At 38.5% G+C, this 18484-nt stretch overlaps 1 protein-coding gene and 1 long non-coding RNA gene across 3 annotated transcripts in view; one reads left to right on the top strand and one right to left on the bottom strand.

The window, feature by feature from the left end:
- The window catches only part of Sgk1 (serum/glucocorticoid regulated kinase 1), a 111872-nt gene that overhangs the window by 21148 nt on the left and 72240 nt on the right, over positions 1-18484 (bottom strand). The window contains exon 3 of the mRNA XM_020181838.2: positions 8932-9007. Coding sequence (XP_020037427.1) covers positions 8932-9007 — 76 coding nt within the window. The remainder of the gene's footprint in view (positions 1-8931; positions 9008-18484) is intronic.
- Positions 4976-18484, top strand: part of LOC141423336 (uncharacterized) — a 64776-nt gene continuing 51267 nt past the window's right edge. For both annotated transcript variants that reach the window (XR_012448118.1, XR_012448117.1), the window contains exon 1: positions 4976-5072. This is a non-coding gene — a long non-coding RNA (uncharacterized lncRNA). The remainder of the gene's footprint in view (positions 5073-18484) is intronic.

The raw sequence follows: 18484 nt of genomic DNA, 5'->3' as shown, positions 1-18484 counted from the left end.
GAAGCAGTGGAAAGAGAATTGGAGATGTTTCCAGGAAGTTTGAATACAAAAATCACTTAATCTGACCGTCCTTAATCAGGGATGGTCTGTAATCTGCATTCTTATCTGTTCTGACAGTCCTTCACATATTTCTGGACAGCTATCATCATTTTAACTTACATTTTTCTACTCTGTTTTATTCATATTCTACCTGTATATACCCAATTTATCTACCTACCTCTCTAGGATGAAAACTGTTGACTACTGTAGAACCCCACAGAGCAGGCCTGCACTTTCTTCATTTTTTCCTCTTCCAGCTCCCCAGCCCACTGGCAAGATTGCATCTTCATGAATTTCCCCTTCCCAAAACACTTGTGTCCAAATTCAAGCTATTTGCATCACTCTTATCTTTCTGATGCAGAGGAAAGAAAAGTGGAGGAGTTTCTGAGAAACATGACTTCTCGGCTCTGTCTTAGCATTTATAACTCATCATTTAGCTTTCAGCAAAGTACTTAACTTCTTCAAGTATCCTCAGGGTTAACACCCACATTGCTAATCCCATGAGGTGATCCGAAAGATCAGATGAGATTAGGTATGGGAGAACAATTTGAAAACTCCAGGGGGTTGTATAACTTAATACTCACAAGAACAGAAATTTTCCTAGGAAACAACATTTTAATCAGAGTTGATTGGCATGCATTCCTGAGAAGGGAGGGTTCCTGAGAAGGGAGGGTCAGGGATTACAGAGCTGCATTGTACCAAAGTCTACTCTAAAGACTCCAGCCCACCTGAGCCAATCTTTTCCTAAACCTATTTATCTTCTCTATTGACTGTCAATTCACACCTAGTACAAGAAGGAGTTTCAGAGTCAGAAGTGGGGTTTTGGGAAGTTCCCTGCCTATGCTCTAATTCTGTTCCCATCTCTGTGCTTCCTGGGTCTACACACCCCTTGTGTCCCCATGCTCCTCCCACACCCATCCATCCCAGTAAGATGCCTATATCTCACCTGCGCTTCTCTGTGAACGCTTTCCTCATTCCTGGGATGGCTGTTTTCACTAAGGGCTATTGGCTTATTTTCTTTTCTATGTATAATTTTAAAGGTGTAAAATAATTTTTCTTCAAATGTCAAAACTGTATTTTATTTGACCAAATACAATACTCTATCTAGTTGCTAAGGAAAAAAAATTCCAAAACCCTTTTTCTCTATTTTTCCAATGATACTTTATCTTACATAGTGAATCCCTACCTGAGGAATTTCAAGCCAACATAGTAGGCAAACAAAGTGAAAGTAATTTAGGAGTACTATGTGTATTTTTTCTAATAAGTGTATGAGATTCAGCCAATCATTGCAGCCACACTTAAGCCAATCACAGGCCTCATATTGACACCACTGTGTAAAATAAGACAAAGTTGGAAAAGTAACCAATCTAGCTATTTCTTGTACCTCATTCCATTTTCAGTCTATAAATACTTCCTGCCCTCCCACCTGTTACCCAGGGGAGTAACCTCTAGTTTTTCTTTCTTTCTTTCTTTCTTTGTTTTTGTTTTTGAAACAAGGTCTTACTATTGAAGCCCAGGCTGTCCTTGAACTTGAGATCCTCCTGCCTTAGCAACCCCCCATGATAGGATTACAGGAATGTGCCCAGCTCAGAAACTCTATTCTGAAGGCTGCCAGATTTGAGATTCAGTTTTTGTTCAAATAAACTCAAATTTAACAGTATTTTGCTCCATGTATTGAGATACTATTTTTGGGCAAAAAGAAAGCTGTCAGTGCTGGGCGCTGGTGGCTCACACCTGTAAACCTAGCGACTCAGGAGGCAGAGATCAGGAGGATCACAGTTTGAAGCTAAGACCAGGCAAATAGTTCTAGAGACCTTATCTGGAAAACACTCATCACAAAAGAAGGGCTGGTGGAGTGGCTCAAGGTGTAGGCCCTGAGTTTAAGCCCAGTACTGCCAAAAAAAAAAGCAAGCTGTCAAAGGCTGACTATTCAAACTAACAAAATACACCCTCTAAACCATTAAAAGGTTCTTAAATCATGCAAAACTAAGTGGTTTTTGTTTTTGTTTTGGTTTGGTTTGGCTTTTTGCTTTATAGATCCTGGCTTACAAATTCCACATTTTCTACTAAGGTTTCCACTACAGATGTAAGGAAAAAAAAAAGTTTTCTCATGCTTGTTTGTCTGATTGTGGCAGCCAAGACTGAGCAGAAAAATACAGAGGAAGGAACATGGAGAGAGAATTGTTGCAACTCAGGAACAACCTTGAAAACAGTGAAGAGCCTGTTTTACTCCAAGAAAAACCTAAAATTTGAATTTACACATGAAGTTTTGGAAAGTATCTCTACCACTCTCACCTGGTTGATTATATTGTTAAAAGAGTAAAACTTGTTTAAGGGGTAAATATGATCAAGGTATATTATGTGCATATAGGGGAATATCACAATGAAACCCCTTTGTATAGTTAATGTACACTAATAGAAAAGAAAAAAACTAGTTAAAAGCAAAAAAAGGAAGAGAGAGAGAGAGAGAGGAATGAGATATTTTATCTAAATGACTAGTCAGTGTCTATTGTGGGCAGCATGTGTGTATTTCCAGGAAACTTATCCGTCTGTGTGTGGAGCCCCACACAATGGGATACAATAAATGATGTACATGATGGTTCAGAGAGAAGAAACAAACTGTAGGTCCAGTAAGAATGAAACAGTAACAACAGTGATAAGAAGAATGTGTTCTTCTTTCAACCCATAGTAAAGCCTGTGTAAATGCGGTCCTATGTTTTAAATGACACAAGCAATTTTTTCTCCAAGTAAGAAGAGCTAACATAAATTGCCCACCAAATTACAGGTATAAAATTCAAAGTAACTTTATTGAATTAGCTCCCTTAACTCTCATAAAACCCTACGATCATTATTATTATTCCGTTTTTGCAGCTGAAAGAAATGAAAGCACTGCAGAGTTAAGTCATACAGTCAGCAGGCATTGACATCTGTGACAGACTCAGGAAGCCTCGCTCAGGAGCTCAGCACACTTCACAGCAGACTGTGTGGTGTGGAGCAGCTTGTGCTACTCCGTGCACGAGCTGTCGGTCAACCAGCTCCCATGTGAGGTCACTTGACTGAACGAGGCACGGTTTAGGAAATAGAATGATTTTGGCAACCAGTTCTAAGATGGAGGCAACGCACGCCAAGTGCAATTGTGAAAAATTTGTGTTGGAGAAGTAGGGAATGTAGAAAACAGCATGTGAGTGACAGAAGGGATTGTCGTCAAGAAGGCCTTCAAAATGGACCTCCCTCAACCTCAACTTTGGGGAGAGTTAATTGTATTCATGTTTACAACAAATATCTGTGCCTATACCTGTTACAAACTGATTGTCCTTCCTGGACATTATTTCAGAGAACGGTGGGAGATAGATAAAGAGTTGGTGATTCTAACTTGCAATGTGGTACATTTTTTTCCTCATCTCTCTCTGCATGATGGTGTTATGTTTTAATTTGTATTTGGCATGGAACAACTTGAGTCTGAAAGGGAGGTCTTTCATTTTATGGTGTAAAAAGTCATGACTGATAACTCTTGTTGGGTTTATCAATCAAGAATGTCAATACCTACGCTGAGGTCATTATTGATCAAATTTCAACATCCAAAAAGCAAAAGTAGTCTGAATGACAGTTGAAAACAAGACCAATTTTATGGCTAAATATCCACAAATTGTGTGTGTTTCCCTCCTCTCTGTGCCTCACACCCCCATTGCAAGGTGAACCCAGGGCCTTGCCTTCCACAGGATAGGCAAGTGTTCTACCACCAAGTTTTGTCTCCAGTCCCTAGAATCGTAATTGGAAGTCTGTTAGGAAATCAGTCTTGCATAGGCTTTTTATATTTAATGAAGTAGAGACTACTCAAGATTTAGCCAAAGGATAATTTCAGTTCTTATGATTGTGCCCCTGTCCTTTCCAGTACCTGGCTTCGTTTCTTCTCCCACTGATGGCATTGTGTGACTTTGGAATTTTTCACTGTACAGAAGATATAATATAGTTGAGCTAGCCACTGCTTTTTTACTTATGACCTGAGTAAACGAGGTCAGTTTACTTAAAGGATTCTTATGCATCCACATTTTTTTTTAGCTAAATGATTTATCAGCAATATCATAGATATACTGGCCAAATTGCATCAGATAGAAATTTTCCTTATAAGCAGGTCATGTTTACTATTTATCATAGTTCTCTCTTTTGCTTGGTAATGCCATACTTTTGAGGAGCAACTATTTTGTAGATATAAACATGAAAATGTTTTCCTTTTTTAAAAAAAAGTCTTAAAATTTTTTTACTTAAAAATTTTATTTAATGAAATTCTCCCTCTACTTGTATTAATTCAATGATCTAATTTCATATATTCTGTGAAATACTGAAATGTTTCTGTAGTCCATCTGTTTTCAAATTATGAATCATTTCATTTCTATACTTGGTACATAAATTATTCTCTTGAATAAACATAAATATGCCACTTTATAGTGATTTCTAAGTTCCCAGAAATTTAGGACAAATTTTAAAATATAATCAATCATTAGAAAATACAAGAAAATGACACATAATCCTGAAACATACTGGAACATTCATTTTTCTCCTCTGGAATAAATTTCACAATTTTGATTCTTGCTGTTTAATTTTTGTTTGAACAAAATCTAGACATTTTGAAAACCCCAAGGGTAGTGTCTTATTATAAGGAGACTTCAAGTAAAAGCCAAGGAAGAACATCAAGAAATTATGTTTTCCTACCTGGCAAAACAAGTAGCTAGCTAAAATCATGAAATAAATCTTTTTGTTTAACCACTTCATTATCTGACTTCCTCTAAGCAAAGAACATTATCTGTGTTGTCAGTAATATGGTACTGGGGGAAAACACACATTTTGAAAGTATGGGGAAACTCATCTTACCTTGAAAATCATAGGTCACTGCGGGACCAGCAATTGAAAAACAAACTCAGGTTTCAAAGTCTAAAAACAAAGACAACAAGAAAGAGCAGAACTTGTGCGGCCTGTTTGCTTATTGTCGGAACAAATGCTGGAAATGTGAGAGAGATTCTAAACCCAAGAACAAAGTGAGTGGTGAGCTTAGAAGGTGGCTAAGCCTTCTAAGCTTCTTCCTTTCTTCCTTTCTCTATTTTCCTTTTTCTTTTTCTTGCTTGGCTCATGATAAGTGTAGACCCCTTTTAAATTGTAATTGTGAAAAAAGAAATACTTCATAAAAATGACATAGTTTCCAACTCTCTGTCAATATTTGCATATGGCAACTGAGCACATCAGTCTTACCCTCGCTTGAAAGGACACTGGATGTGAAAATTTAGGCAATCCCACCAGATTTCAGAGCAAGCTAATCCTTAGAATTTCCTTAGTTCTTAACAAAATAATCTCTCTATTAACTTCTATTTCTATTAAGCAATGTGGACTAGTTTCCCCTAACATTCAATTGTATTTAAACTGAATATGAAGAGATTATACCTTCAATTAGGTTAATAAAATACTTTGATGAAAGCTGATTTTGAATGGAAATATTATCATCACTGGAAATATTTTCCATAGAAAATGACAGCATCAACTTACTAAAATCATTTCATGAATTAGTAAAAGTTACAATAATAAAACTTATTCTGGGACAATGACTACAACACTGTCCTTGGACAGAATCCATTTGTGGGATCACAGGTTTGTGTGTTGCAGAAAGGTGGCTGTAGAGTTGCTGTAGCTTGTATTTGTATTTAGCAGACGTGAAGGCATGAGAGAAAGTTTCATTACGGTGTTGATATGCCAAAGAAAGGGTATACTCAGTCTGGAACCCACAGGGGGAAAAGAATGCACACTTCAGATTTGCATTGTGAGAAAACTACTAGTAGACTATTTAACTTCCTGAATCTGAGAGGTCTACATCTTAAAGACTATGGATTCTGCTTTAGGCACATGGTAGTCAAATTGACAAAAAAAACTAAAGATTAGAAAAAAATCAAGCAAGTGGTGAAAGACAACACATTACATTCTGGATAGCAATGATTAAAACCTTGTTGACTTCTCATTAGAAAAAGATTCTCTAGAATCTCTAAAGGCCAAGACATATGGACTAACCTCCTCAAGGTCATGAAAGAAGTCACACACAGAATTCTATAGCTAGTAAAAAAATCCTTCCAGAATGAAAGGAAGACATTTACTTTCATAAAAAAAAATATCGTGAATATAAAGAAAACTAAAATGCTTTCTTACCAGAAGAACTGCATTATAAGAAATGCCAAAGGCAATGTTTTAGGGTAAAGGAAATAATATGAGAGAGAAACTTGGATCTTCAGGAAGGAAGGATGACCATCAGAAACGGTAACTACAAAAGATGGTTTTCCTCTTATTTTCTTTCAAACACAATGCACTGGAGGCTTTATTTCATAGGTGGAAGTAATATACATGATACTATAATATGAAGGAGGAAGGTGGGAGTGAGGTAAAGGGACCTATAATGTTTCAAGATTTTTGCAATGGTCTGTGAAAATTTAAGGTTATTTTTTGTAATCTCTAGAGCCACCACAATACGTAATGCAATGAAGTATAGCTAGAAAGTCCATAGGAAAGTTAATATTAAATTCTCCCTCTTTTTTTATTTGGCAGTACTGGGGGTGTTGCATTCAGGGCCTTACACTTGTTAGGTAGGCACTCTACCACTTGAGCCATTCCTCTAGCCCTTTTTGTGTCGGGTATTTTTGAGATAAGGTCTCCAGAGCTATTTGTCCAGGCTGGCTTCAAATCATGATCTTCCTGCTCTCTGCCTCCTGAATCAGTAGGATTACAGTTGTAAACCACTGGTGCCAGGCTAGTTAACATTAAATTCTAAATATTATTCAAATAATCCTTGAGAAGTCAGAAAAGAAAAGCAAGCAAAAAAAGAAGAGAAGTAGAAACAAACAGTAAAACAATAGGTTTAAATCTAACTGTGTAAACAATTACATCAATGTTAGAGGTTTAAACATTTCTTTGAAAAAATACTAGAGATTGTCAGATGGGGTTTAAAAGGAGCCTAACCTCAAGAAGCACTTTATAAGACACAGTATGAAAGTAAATGGATAGAAAAGATATACCACATGAAGAGAAAGTATAGTAAGATTGGTCTGGCTATATTAATATCAGATAAAAAGACTTTAAGCAAAGTCTCTTCAAAGAGGTAAAGGACATCTCCTAATGATCAGATGACCACTCATCAGGAAGTCATAGCAATAATAACAGAGTATGTGCCTAATAACAAATTTTCAAAATACAATTGTAGCAAAACTGGACAGTCTTAAAGAAGCACAAGACAATTTCACAACCATAGGTAGAGATTTTAATATCCTGATTTTAGTAATTGATCGACTAACTAGATCAAAAGATAAAATCACTCTTGACATGGATCCTAATCTATGAGTTAGTTATCAGGGAGGATCTTCATTAGATGAGTTGTGGCATGAAGGACATATTTTTGTAACTACATTAGTGACTCAAAATTCATTAAAAACAGTTTTAAAAAGTGAGCAGATGTGAAGCATCTCCCTTCTTATTTCTCTACATGTTTTGCATTATTTTTTCTTGTAACATAATTTCTCTTGCTCCTGATTGTCCAAGGTCCTCTGGACCTATCCTGTATGCATTACCTTTCCATTCTAATCGCTTTACATAACACCAGGAATCATTTAGGTCTTTATTATAATGCTTCATTCTACTTTGTTTCTTCACAACACTTGTGCTGTAGATCTTAATAGCATAATAATGCTAATTAGCCAGCATATGGCTTGTTTATTGTGGTGTCATATTACTAATTGATTGAATGATGGCATAAATAGGCCAATTCACTTTCATGTTTCTTCATCTTTTTTCAAGAGACAGACAAAATTCATAACAAGTTTAGACCAAGAGACTGATCTTTGAAAAAAAAAATCATCAGAGAGTTTTTATTTCCCTCCTCAAGTCCACCTGCTTCTGCTAACATAGTATCTGACACTGTTTTATGAAGAAAAAAATTAATGCACAGATGAAGCCCAAGACACTTCTCACAGGAGAACTGCTTCTTCCTAGGGAGTGGGCTGTAGAACAGAGCCCTCAGCTGTCTGTCCTGCTCCCAGCCTTGTTATTTTCTGGCTGAGAGTTTTGGAAATGTTATCTCATTTTGAACATAGGATAGACTGTCTCTCCTGTTTCTCAGGGTTGCTGCAAACACTAAATTAGGTTTCTGTGAACACACTTCATAATAGTGTGAGCCATAATACAAAAATTAGGTATCAGCACAAGCTTTCTATTTCATTAGACCCTATTTAATTAGAAAAGGTGAAAGCTCTATTATCACTGTCTTAATTGTTTTAGCTCCGTTTGCTTTACTTCCCCTTTTCATTTCTGGTGTCTACTTCATGCAATTAGGCCTTGTGGCTCAGATGTGATTGTGAAAAAGGATGAAAAGATCTCTTTCCCATAAGAACATCCCCTACTCTCTGTCTAATTTTTAATTACATAACCAGAAGCATATTCTCAGATATCATAAAATAGCATCCCTCTGATTCTAGTTAGATTTATGCCCCCAAATCTCACAGTGGAATTCACTTGCCCTCCCATAAGGATTCTGAAGAGTGATTCACTTTAGGTTATTTTAATCTATTTTTCATTCTGGAAGAGAAACTTGAACTAATGTACTTGCCCACTTTATTCTACTCCTCTTTCCTCCACTCCAGGAAACAGACTCATCCCTCTGTTCCTATAGCACTTGAATCTATTTCACAGTCCATAAAGCTGCAGCTGGTGTAATACATACTTTAGATATTGAAAAAGGAAACCTAATGAAAGGACATTGATGGTAACAATTGAGAAGTGTGTTCAAGCGTCAGGCTACATACATGTAAGCAAGCAGTACAAGATGCCCCCTGTACAACTCAGGGACAGAGTGTGATTTTCTAATGATACCTGAATCATCATTAGTCCAGAAGGTTCTTGAATCAGGCTTGGTCAGATGGTTGGTGTGATTACATGGCTCTTTCACCTTGAAAACAAAAGAGAAGAGATGAGAAATGCAGTGGTTTCAGGCCTAGACATCTAGAGCTGGGATTCCAAGTCTGAAGCTGGAACATATGGCATGTCTTTGCTTAGGACTGTGTTAACTGCAGTGCTGAAAATCCCATAACCTGAGACACTAACCCCAGCAAACAGGGTGTTTGGGCACTGTGGGCCTGGTTCACTTTCACTGCCAGAGCTGATGGTTGGGTAAACGCAAAGCATGGAGTTCACTATGTGCTAATGTTTTGGATCTCCACATAACAGAAATGGCACTTTTAGTAAATACTCCTTGGGAAAATACATAGCAATGAAGACTTAGTTCCATAGCACTTTAAATTTAATTCTTATTTGACAATTATAATGGAATCTTTATATTCTCAAATAGTAGCATATGTACATACATGATATGTGCGTTTAAGTTACTTCAGTTAGAGGCTCTGCCTACTGTAGATTCAATTAATAAATTCCTTACACAGACTGGAGGAGTGGTTCCAGTGGTAGAGCACCTGCCTAGCAAGCACAGAGCCCTGAGTTTAAACCCCAATACCATACACACACACAAAAATAGATTCCTTATACTAAGTTCCAGGGAATAGCAGTGATCTAAGTAGCAGTGATTCTTTTCTGTGTGTGTGTAGATGGAGTGGGGTAACTTTATGTTATTGTGATGAGAAGGTTTAGATCCCCAATCAGGAAACTTATAGATTTTAATGTTAAAAGGGATTTTCCACATCTATATATCTTGTAGCATGAATATTTCATTATTGTGAAACGCCTTGGTCTCATTAGCTACTTAATGGATAAGTTACTTCCATTGTGGTAATGCTCAGTGTTGTCAAGAATATCTCATTCTTGTACTCTTAGTTCCACTGAGATTTTCTTTCTATAGTAAGACTTCATTGATGAAACAGTGGGTAGATTTACAAGCTCCTTCTCTTCGGGATTAACATCAAAGAACATATGGAAATCAGGATGTCAGGGATATTTGTATTCTGACTCATTGTAACATTATTCACAACAGCCAAGATGAGGAAGCAGAGTAAATGTCTACTAATGGATGAATGGATAAAGAAAACATATACATGCAATGAGATACGATTTGACCTTTAAAAGAAGGATATCCTGTCACATATGACAGCATGAGTGAACTTTGAGGACATTGTGATAAATGAAAAAAGACAGTCACAGAAGAACAAATGCTGCATATGATCTCGTTTTTATGAGGTGTATATATAAAATAAATACATAGCAGCAGACAGTAGAATGGTGGTTTCTGGGCTGTGGGGAGGGAGAATGAATTGATATTCAGTGGTATAAAGTTTCGGTCATGAAAGATGATTAGGTTTTGGGGATCTGAGCCTATAGTTATTGTGCACTTCAGTATTTATTAAGAAGATAGGCCTCATGTTGTGTTTTTTGTGTGTATGTGTGGTACCGAGACTTGAACTCAGGGCCTACACCTTGAGTCACTTCACCAGCCCTTTTTTTGTGAAGGGTTTTTTCGAGATAGAGTCTCATGAACTTTTTGCCCAGACTGGCTTCAAACCATGATCCTCCTGATCGCTGCCTCCTGAGTAGCTAGGATTACAGGCGTAAGCCATCGGCGCCTGGCTCATGTTGTATTCTTATCATAATTTTAAAAATCTGGGAAAGATTGCTATCCCTATATCTCTTCTTATATCAAATAGACACATAAAATATTTGGTATATAAATATGTAAGTATTCTAAATACAGGAATGGAATTTCTTGGTAATTATAATATGGTTTTCATTTATAGGAAAAATGACTTTAGAAGTAAAACTACAATAAAAATTTTATTAAAATTTAAATCTTGGTGGGGGGTGGTACTCAGCATTCAGCAGTAGAGCACTTGCCTAGCATGTGTGAGACCCTGGGTTCGATTCACAGCACTGCAAATAAGTAAATAAATAAATCTCTAGGGAGTAGGGAAAACGTGCAGCTGCACCATTTCATGGCCATGTTTTGAGCAGCACTGTGAAGCCTCCCTCGTGCTCAACCAAGCAGTCATAGTATGAATACCTTTCAAGGAGCTACCTATTCCACTAAGGTATACCATGATTGCTAGAAAGTTTTTTATGGGTTGCATTGGAATCTAGATCTTGAAAACTTTGGTCATAGGTTATAGCTTGCCCTTTTTTGTTGTTGTTGTTTTGTTTGTTTATTTGTTTGAAACAGGGTCTTGCTATATAGCCCACGCTGGTCATGAACTCAAGATCTTCCTACCTCCTCCTTTGAAGCACTGGGATTACTGGCGTGAGCCACCATTTGGGGTTCTAGTTCACCCTTGAGTTACACAGAACAGTTCCACTCTTTCTTATATGTAATCACATACCTCAACTATTTGAAAGTAGTTATTATGTCTTACCTTAGCCCTCCATCTCCAGATTAATGGGCTCCCTTCCCTTCCGAGGAGGCAATGATTTAAATCTCTTTACTGAGATATGCTGCCCCTGGAAGACATCTTTTGAGAAGCTCCCAGGCCAGGACCAGGTAACAGTCACTGAAATAAGGTGTTAGTTTTGCGGGATGCTCCCAGAGAGGACTGCCAGCATTATTTCCAGATGTGAGTGAGTAAAATGTTCCCAAACACTTGGAAATGTAACATACCATGAGAATAAAGAATGTGCTGTGACTTTGCCACCTTTTTATACTTTTTAATCACAAAAAGTCCAATTGATTTGCAGTATATCTACTTCAGAAAATTGCCATATATGATCTTACTTTCTTTCTGAGTAAACTCTATAATTACCTTGTGTCCTTGTGTCAAATAAGCTTTATTCTTCTAGATTGCATTTATTTATGAGTGATTATTTGTTTAAAATATCTCCCACATGTGGAAGCAGTTCCTGTTAAGCCAGGGTCAGCAAGAATTCCTTCTTGTTTCTTGTGTTGTTATCATGTGTGTAGAGCAGGCCATTCTTCCTGATTCCCAAGAACCAAAGTACACAGAGCAAATTATTTCTGCTGCTTCCATAGTGTCTTTTACACACAAATCCATGAGTAACTATGTATACTGCCACAGTTAATAGGCAATGTCTATAACTAAATTCTGTAGTTTAGGAACTTGACAGAAGTGAGGAAATTCATTATCAGATGTCCATCCTGCTGAGTTTCTCACCGGTTTCTCAGCAAAAAGGTGGAAGCTGAAGACTTGACCAGTTCCTGGGGTTTGACTCCTGGGTGAATCCACGATGGGCCCTTTTGGTTCTTTCTTTCTTTCTTTCCTTTTTTCTTTCTTTCTTTCTTTTTTTCCTTCCTTCTTTCTCTCTCTCTTTCTTTCTTTCTTTGTCTCTCTCTCTTTCTTTTTTCTTTCTTTCCTCCCTCCCTCCCTCTCTCCCTCCCTCACTTCCTTCCTTACTTCCTCCCTCCCTCCCTCTCTCTCTCCCTCCCTTCCTTCCTTTCTTCCTTCTTCTCTTTCTTCTTTTTCCTTTCTTTCCCCAGGATAGGATCCAGGAGGATTCCCCCATGAGATCTCCCCCTGGGTGTGTAATTGGGAATGGCAAAACAGTGAGGCTTTAACAATAGACCCGACAGTATGGAATTTTTTTTTTTTAAACTCAAGGCTTCACACTTGTTAGGCAGCTGCTCTACCACTTGAACAATACCCCTAGCCTCTTTTGCTCTCATTATTTTGGAGAGAGGCTATTACTTTTTGCCAGGATGGCTTGGACCACCATCCTTCTATTTTAAGCTTCTTGCCATTGCTGGGATGACAGGTATATGCTACCATGCCCACCTTTCACCCATTGAAATGGAATCTTGAGAACTTTTTTTGGGGGGGGGGAAGGCAGCTGGGGTGGCTTTGAACTGTGATCCTCCCAATCTCAACCTTCCAAGTAGCTGGGATTATACTTAACTTCAAAACGGAATTTTTAAGTGTTTTAAAATGGAAAAATTTCAAACATACAGAAAAATAAACTGTCTTATAAACCTCTATTTACCTACATCTAGTTTAAACAGTCATCAGTATCTTGCCAATATTATTTTCATCTATCCTGCCTTATTTTTGGTTGGAATATTTTAAGGCAAATGCTAGACATCATGAGAATTCATCATTTCTTTAGAATGTGTAGAAACACAACCTATTTGTGTGTGTGTGTGTAATTGTAATGCCATTATCACAACTAACAATTTCAACAAGTAGATTTGTTAAAGTTTAACAAAAAATTATTAAAGTTTATTTAATAAATCAAAGCACGTACATCCTAAAAAGAAGAATGAGTACTTGTACTATTTTGTAGCAAGAATAATTTGAATATGTTAAATTTAATTAAATAGTTAAATTGCAAGTCCTACAAAAATCAATGGAAACTAGTTTTACTTGTTTAAATCATTACAGCTTTTTTTTTTTGAGAGAGGGTCTTAACAAATAATCTTTGTAACAGAAGTAGTATTGTCTTTCAACTTATTTCTGAGTTCTAGAAGCTAAGAAAAAAAAAAAAAGGAGAAAATTTGCTAGGGACCAGTGGCTCACACCTGTAATCCTAGCTACTTGGGAGGGTGAGATATGGAGGATCATGGTTCAAGGCCAGCCTGGGCAAACAGTTCATGAGACCCCCCATCTCCAAAATAACCACAGCAAAATGGAGTGGAGTTTGCTTTGCAGGTGCAAAGACCTCAGTTCAAACCCCAGTCCCACTAAAAATAAAAATTAAAAAAAGAAGAGATTCCCTTGTGTGATTAGTTTGGAGGAACTGGGGTGTGAAGGTGAAGGAAGAGATTCCTAGAAGGTAATTGTTAAATGCTTAATCACTATAGCTTTGAAACCTACAAGTGCTATTTTGGTTATGATTTAAACATTAGGAGGTGAAATATATCAGAATATCACATTTAAGGAGATGTCACATATCAGACATTCTCAGCAGACTCTAGAGAGTGATCCTGAAATAAATCACAATAGATCTTCTGATATGAAAAATGAGGCAAAGTCGTAATTCTGTAAAGTGCCTCCAGTTAACAGAAAGTTGCACAGTGGAAGGAACTAGAAAGAAAGAAGCTGTATCACCTTTCTCCACGCCATCTTATCCTTTTTTAAAACATTGCTCCAAGAAGATACTCATGTACATACATACATGATTTTTAAATTGCTTGTGACGTTGATTTAAAAAACTAAGAGAATATGTATTTGTCTCTAATTTATGTTTGACGTATTCATCAAAATGTACATTTGGCTTTCTGTAAACCACTAAGCAGTTTATGTTCAAATCATTATTTCTTCCGAAGTACAGCAGAAATTCTCAAAATGCTTGTCTTATCAGCCAGGGGAGTTGTTTTTCTTCCATGTCAAATTGCATGTCTAGAGAATACTTTATGTCTTGGGAAGTGAAGTCTTGCTTCTCAAACTCCTATAGGAAGGCTGTGCTGTGGGGTAAAACACTGTGCTGCAAATACTGACTTTTGAGTTTAGTTCTGTATGTCAAGGAGGAAGAATTGTCTTCTGTTGTCTCTTTTTGATGGACTTAGGACATTCAATAAATATTTACTTAAGTCCAAGATGTTACTGCCCTGCTTGTTACAAAGGTACAAAGAAGCCGGGCACTGGTGGCTCACGCCTGTAATCCTAGCTACTCAGGAGGCAGAGATCAGGAGGATCGTGGTTCGAAGCCAGTTCAGGGCAAATAGTTTGCAAGACCCCATCTCGAACAAAACCATCACAAAAAAGGGCTGGTAGAGTGGCTCAAAGTGTAGACCCTGAGGTCAAGCCCCAGGACCACCGAAAAAAAAAAAAAAGCAACTTTTTGACCTAGGACATTACATTCTGTTTGGAGAGCAGGACATAGACATCAACAAAACAGATGTGGGACCCCATCTTAAGTTCCTATAAACAAGAAGTAGGTGGTACAGCTATTAAGTTTTGTCAGAGCTCAAAGACAGAAGCAGCAATGTGGGAAAGCTGTTGAGCAAGGCTTCAAGGAGGAAGTAGGGCTGAGCAGGTTTTTAAAATCCTGGCAACATTTGGATTGGTGAGGAAGCGGTAGATGGGTGACCAGGGTGTGTGGGACAACACAAACAAAGGTGTGTGTAAAACCTAACGAGGCATGTCTGGGCAACAGCTGGGTGAACACCTTCATAGCAATAGAAGACTCCCAGGAGAGATGACTGGAAACAAGGTGGAAGGTGGATGGTGGAAGATTTTAAATGTTGGAGGGGAGCTGAGGACAGCATGACCAGATATTACACAGAGAGAAAACGGGAAGGAGAGGGCCGGTGGAATGGTCAAGTGATAGAGCTCCTGCCTAGCAAGCACAAGGCCCTGAGTTCAAACCCTAGTATTGCCGGAGGGAGGGAGGGAGGGAGGAAGTGGGAAGGAGAGTATGGTTGTGTAGGGCTGGAAGAAGGATTTGTCAAGACATGATGAGTGAGAGGAAAGGAGGGAAGATGGGAGAGTCTCAAAAACTTCTGAGCTGGGGAAGTTGGTGACTAGGAGAAGGATGGTAACCCGGGGGCAAAGCTGTTCCCATTTTCTGGCTGCTGGAGGAAGCACACCATTCTGTGCTCAGGCTAGTGTGGCAGGCTTGCAGACCACCTGTGGGCCCAGGTCTTGCACCAGGCCTCAGTCCTCTTGGGACACTTGTTCCACTCTGACCTACCATCCCACCTTTGGGTGCTTAGTGGTGGGGTTTCCCTCACATAATCCATGGGTTTCTCATGCCACTACCCTGGGCTGTCACCCTCCACTTCCCACTAGGCAGGGTGCAAACGTACCCACACTGTGTCACTCAGCAAACATGCCCACCGTCTCTGCATCTGTCATGTTACCCCCTACCCTCATAAAGACGGGGTTTGGACAGAGACCAGACAGAGTCTGGTCCAGGGATTAGTGGAGGGTCAGCTGTCTGGAGTCTTATGTCTTGATCTCTGTGAACTAATGATATCCGCGCTCAGTTGCTCAACACTAGTTACCTCCCTATAACCTGGAGTGCAAGGACTATTTATGACCCCTGAAGAGATTGTGACACCAGGCAACTGGACAAATGTTCCTCCTTTTGTGGTTTTACTTCATTTGCATTCATGTTGGTTTCGATATTTTTCAGTTTAGACCTTGTGATTGAAAATTGCTTAAGGCAATTTGCCACTCAACCACTTCTCTTATTTGTTTCCTGCTTGGCCCAGCAAGGGCTTCTTTCAACTCTGGTCTACATAAGGTCAAGATAGCCAGGTAAAACTTGCATTAAAATTTTAAACAAATTTTTCTTTTGGTACTGTGGGGCATTGAACCCAGGACTTTTGCACATGCTGGGCAAGTGCCCTGCCACTGAGCTCCACTCTCAGCACAAATGAAATGTTTTCTATAATCTACACCACAAGTAGACTTCCGAGGATCAGAGGTTTGGAGATCTAGAAGGGACATTTCCTCACCTCCCCCCTGCAGCTTTAAGGTTGAGAAAATTGAGGACCAGAAGGTAATATAACTTCTGTTATTGCCCTGTGGAGGGTTAGAGTTCAAGTCTTAACTGTTACATCGTAAGATGTCAGCCAAGAACAAATACTAATTTCTTAAAACTCAGTTTTGAAGTTAACTCAGTAATTCACTCAATAAATATTTGTGGGTAACAGTGAGCATAGTTCAGCATGCTACAGACAGGCAGCCCCCACGCTCACGGAACTTATCTGAAGTTGTTGATTGAAATGGGTGCTGTGGAGGCAGAAATAGGGTGACAGGGTTATGGAGTGAGATGATAGCTCGTCATTTTAGATTCATTAAGGAGTCCTTTAGGGGGAATGTATGACACTAGGGTTTGAACTCAGGACCTTCAGCTTGCTAGGCAAGTGTTCTACCACTAGCCACACCCCTAGCCATTTCTGCTTTTAGTTATTTTTTCAAAGAGTTCATGCTTTTTCTCTAAGGCTAGCCCCAGACAGTGATCCTCCTTCCTGTGCTTCCCTTATAGCTGGGATTATAGACATCAACCATCATGCTTGGCATCATTAACTTTTTTTGCCTGGGCTGGTCTTGAACAGTGATCCTCCCCAGCTCCTCCCAAGTAGCTGAGATTACAGAAATGAGTCACTGTACCTGGCTGAGGAAGTCCATTTTTTAAAACATTTTTTTCAATAATGTTACCAAAATCCATGATTACATATCAGCATTTGTAAATTAAAATGCACAGCAAAATAGGCACACAGAGTTTGGCTTGACTGGAACACAGCTTTTCAACTTTTCTAAAATGGCTGCTTGGCCCAGCGCCATGTCCATGTCACATTATCTACTTAAATTTCCTGCCTGGACCTGCAGCTATTTGAATTTCTACCTGGGAGTTGACACAAGGCCATGATATCTAGACCAAACTTGTATGTATTCTATCCCAAAGCAGATAATTAAATTCTTAAGTAAAAATTACTTGGGGCATGGCGTTTGTAGCTTGTGTCTGATTTAGAGAGGAAGCTCAAACTCTGTTAAAGTAGCCAAAGTTAATACTATCACAGAATCACTGCGTTTGTCTGCAGAACCAGTCTCCTTATTTAATAGATGAGAAAACAGACTCTAAAAGAAGCAAAGTGACTTACAGACCATTGCAAGGTAGAAGTTATTTACAATGTATTTAAGGAGGAACAGAAGCTTCCTTGTGTTTTGTTAGAGCAGAGTTGGAGAAATAGTTAGATACAGCTTGGAGTTAAGATACACTCAGGGTAAAATTAAGGTAGCTGTACCTTTGACTATGTATGTTTTCCCCAGAAAGTATCTCATCTCTTTAAGCCTTACTCTCCTTGTTGGAAAAATTGGCAAAGTTGAGAGTAAGGCTTAAGGATAGGATTATTGTTAGGGTCTTCTAAGTTTCAGTAATTGACAGGGGTTATCATTAACCATGGTTCTATCATCAAACAGATCCACAGGAGGATGGTGACTCAGATGGAGGCGGGAGGAGATGGGATCTTTTGATAGAAAAACTTTGCTGTTTATTGAATAAGCTATATCAAATAATGACAGCCAAAGTAAAACAACTTCTCTCCAGGCATTGTGTTTGCTAAATCCTAAGCCTGGAACTTTCTTTGCTAGGATAGTCACGTAATTCTCATCTCCTCCAAGTATTGGTTCATATGTCAACTTAGTGAAGCCCTTCCTGACACCCTGTTGGAATGGAAACTTCCTTTCTCCTTCCTGCTTGACTTTTCTCCATGGTACTTAACATCTCTTAAAATATAATTTCTTCATTTTGTTTGGGGTCTCTTGTAAATTTCAGAGACCTAACAGGGTGCTTGGCATTTGATAAATATTTGTTGAATAGATAAGTTATGAATCCTTAAGCCATTAAAATGAAAATCAGAAATCCCACGCAACTTGAGCCACTAGAATTAAAGGAGATGATTGCTGTGCCAAAACACTGTGGTCAAACATATGTGTCTTCACTTCACCAAGTGTTTAACTCCTGAATTCTGGCAATCCCATTACACAGAGTGGGGTTAACTCAGAGTAATGGCTGCCTCCATAAATGATGGGAA

This window comes from Castor canadensis, chromosome 1 (assembly GCF_047511655.1).
Source record: "Castor canadensis chromosome 1, mCasCan1.hap1v2, whole genome shotgun sequence".
Lineage (NCBI taxonomy): Eukaryota > Metazoa > Chordata > Mammalia > Rodentia > Castoridae > Castor > Castor canadensis.
This window is presented reverse-complemented; position numbering and strand designations above follow the sequence as displayed.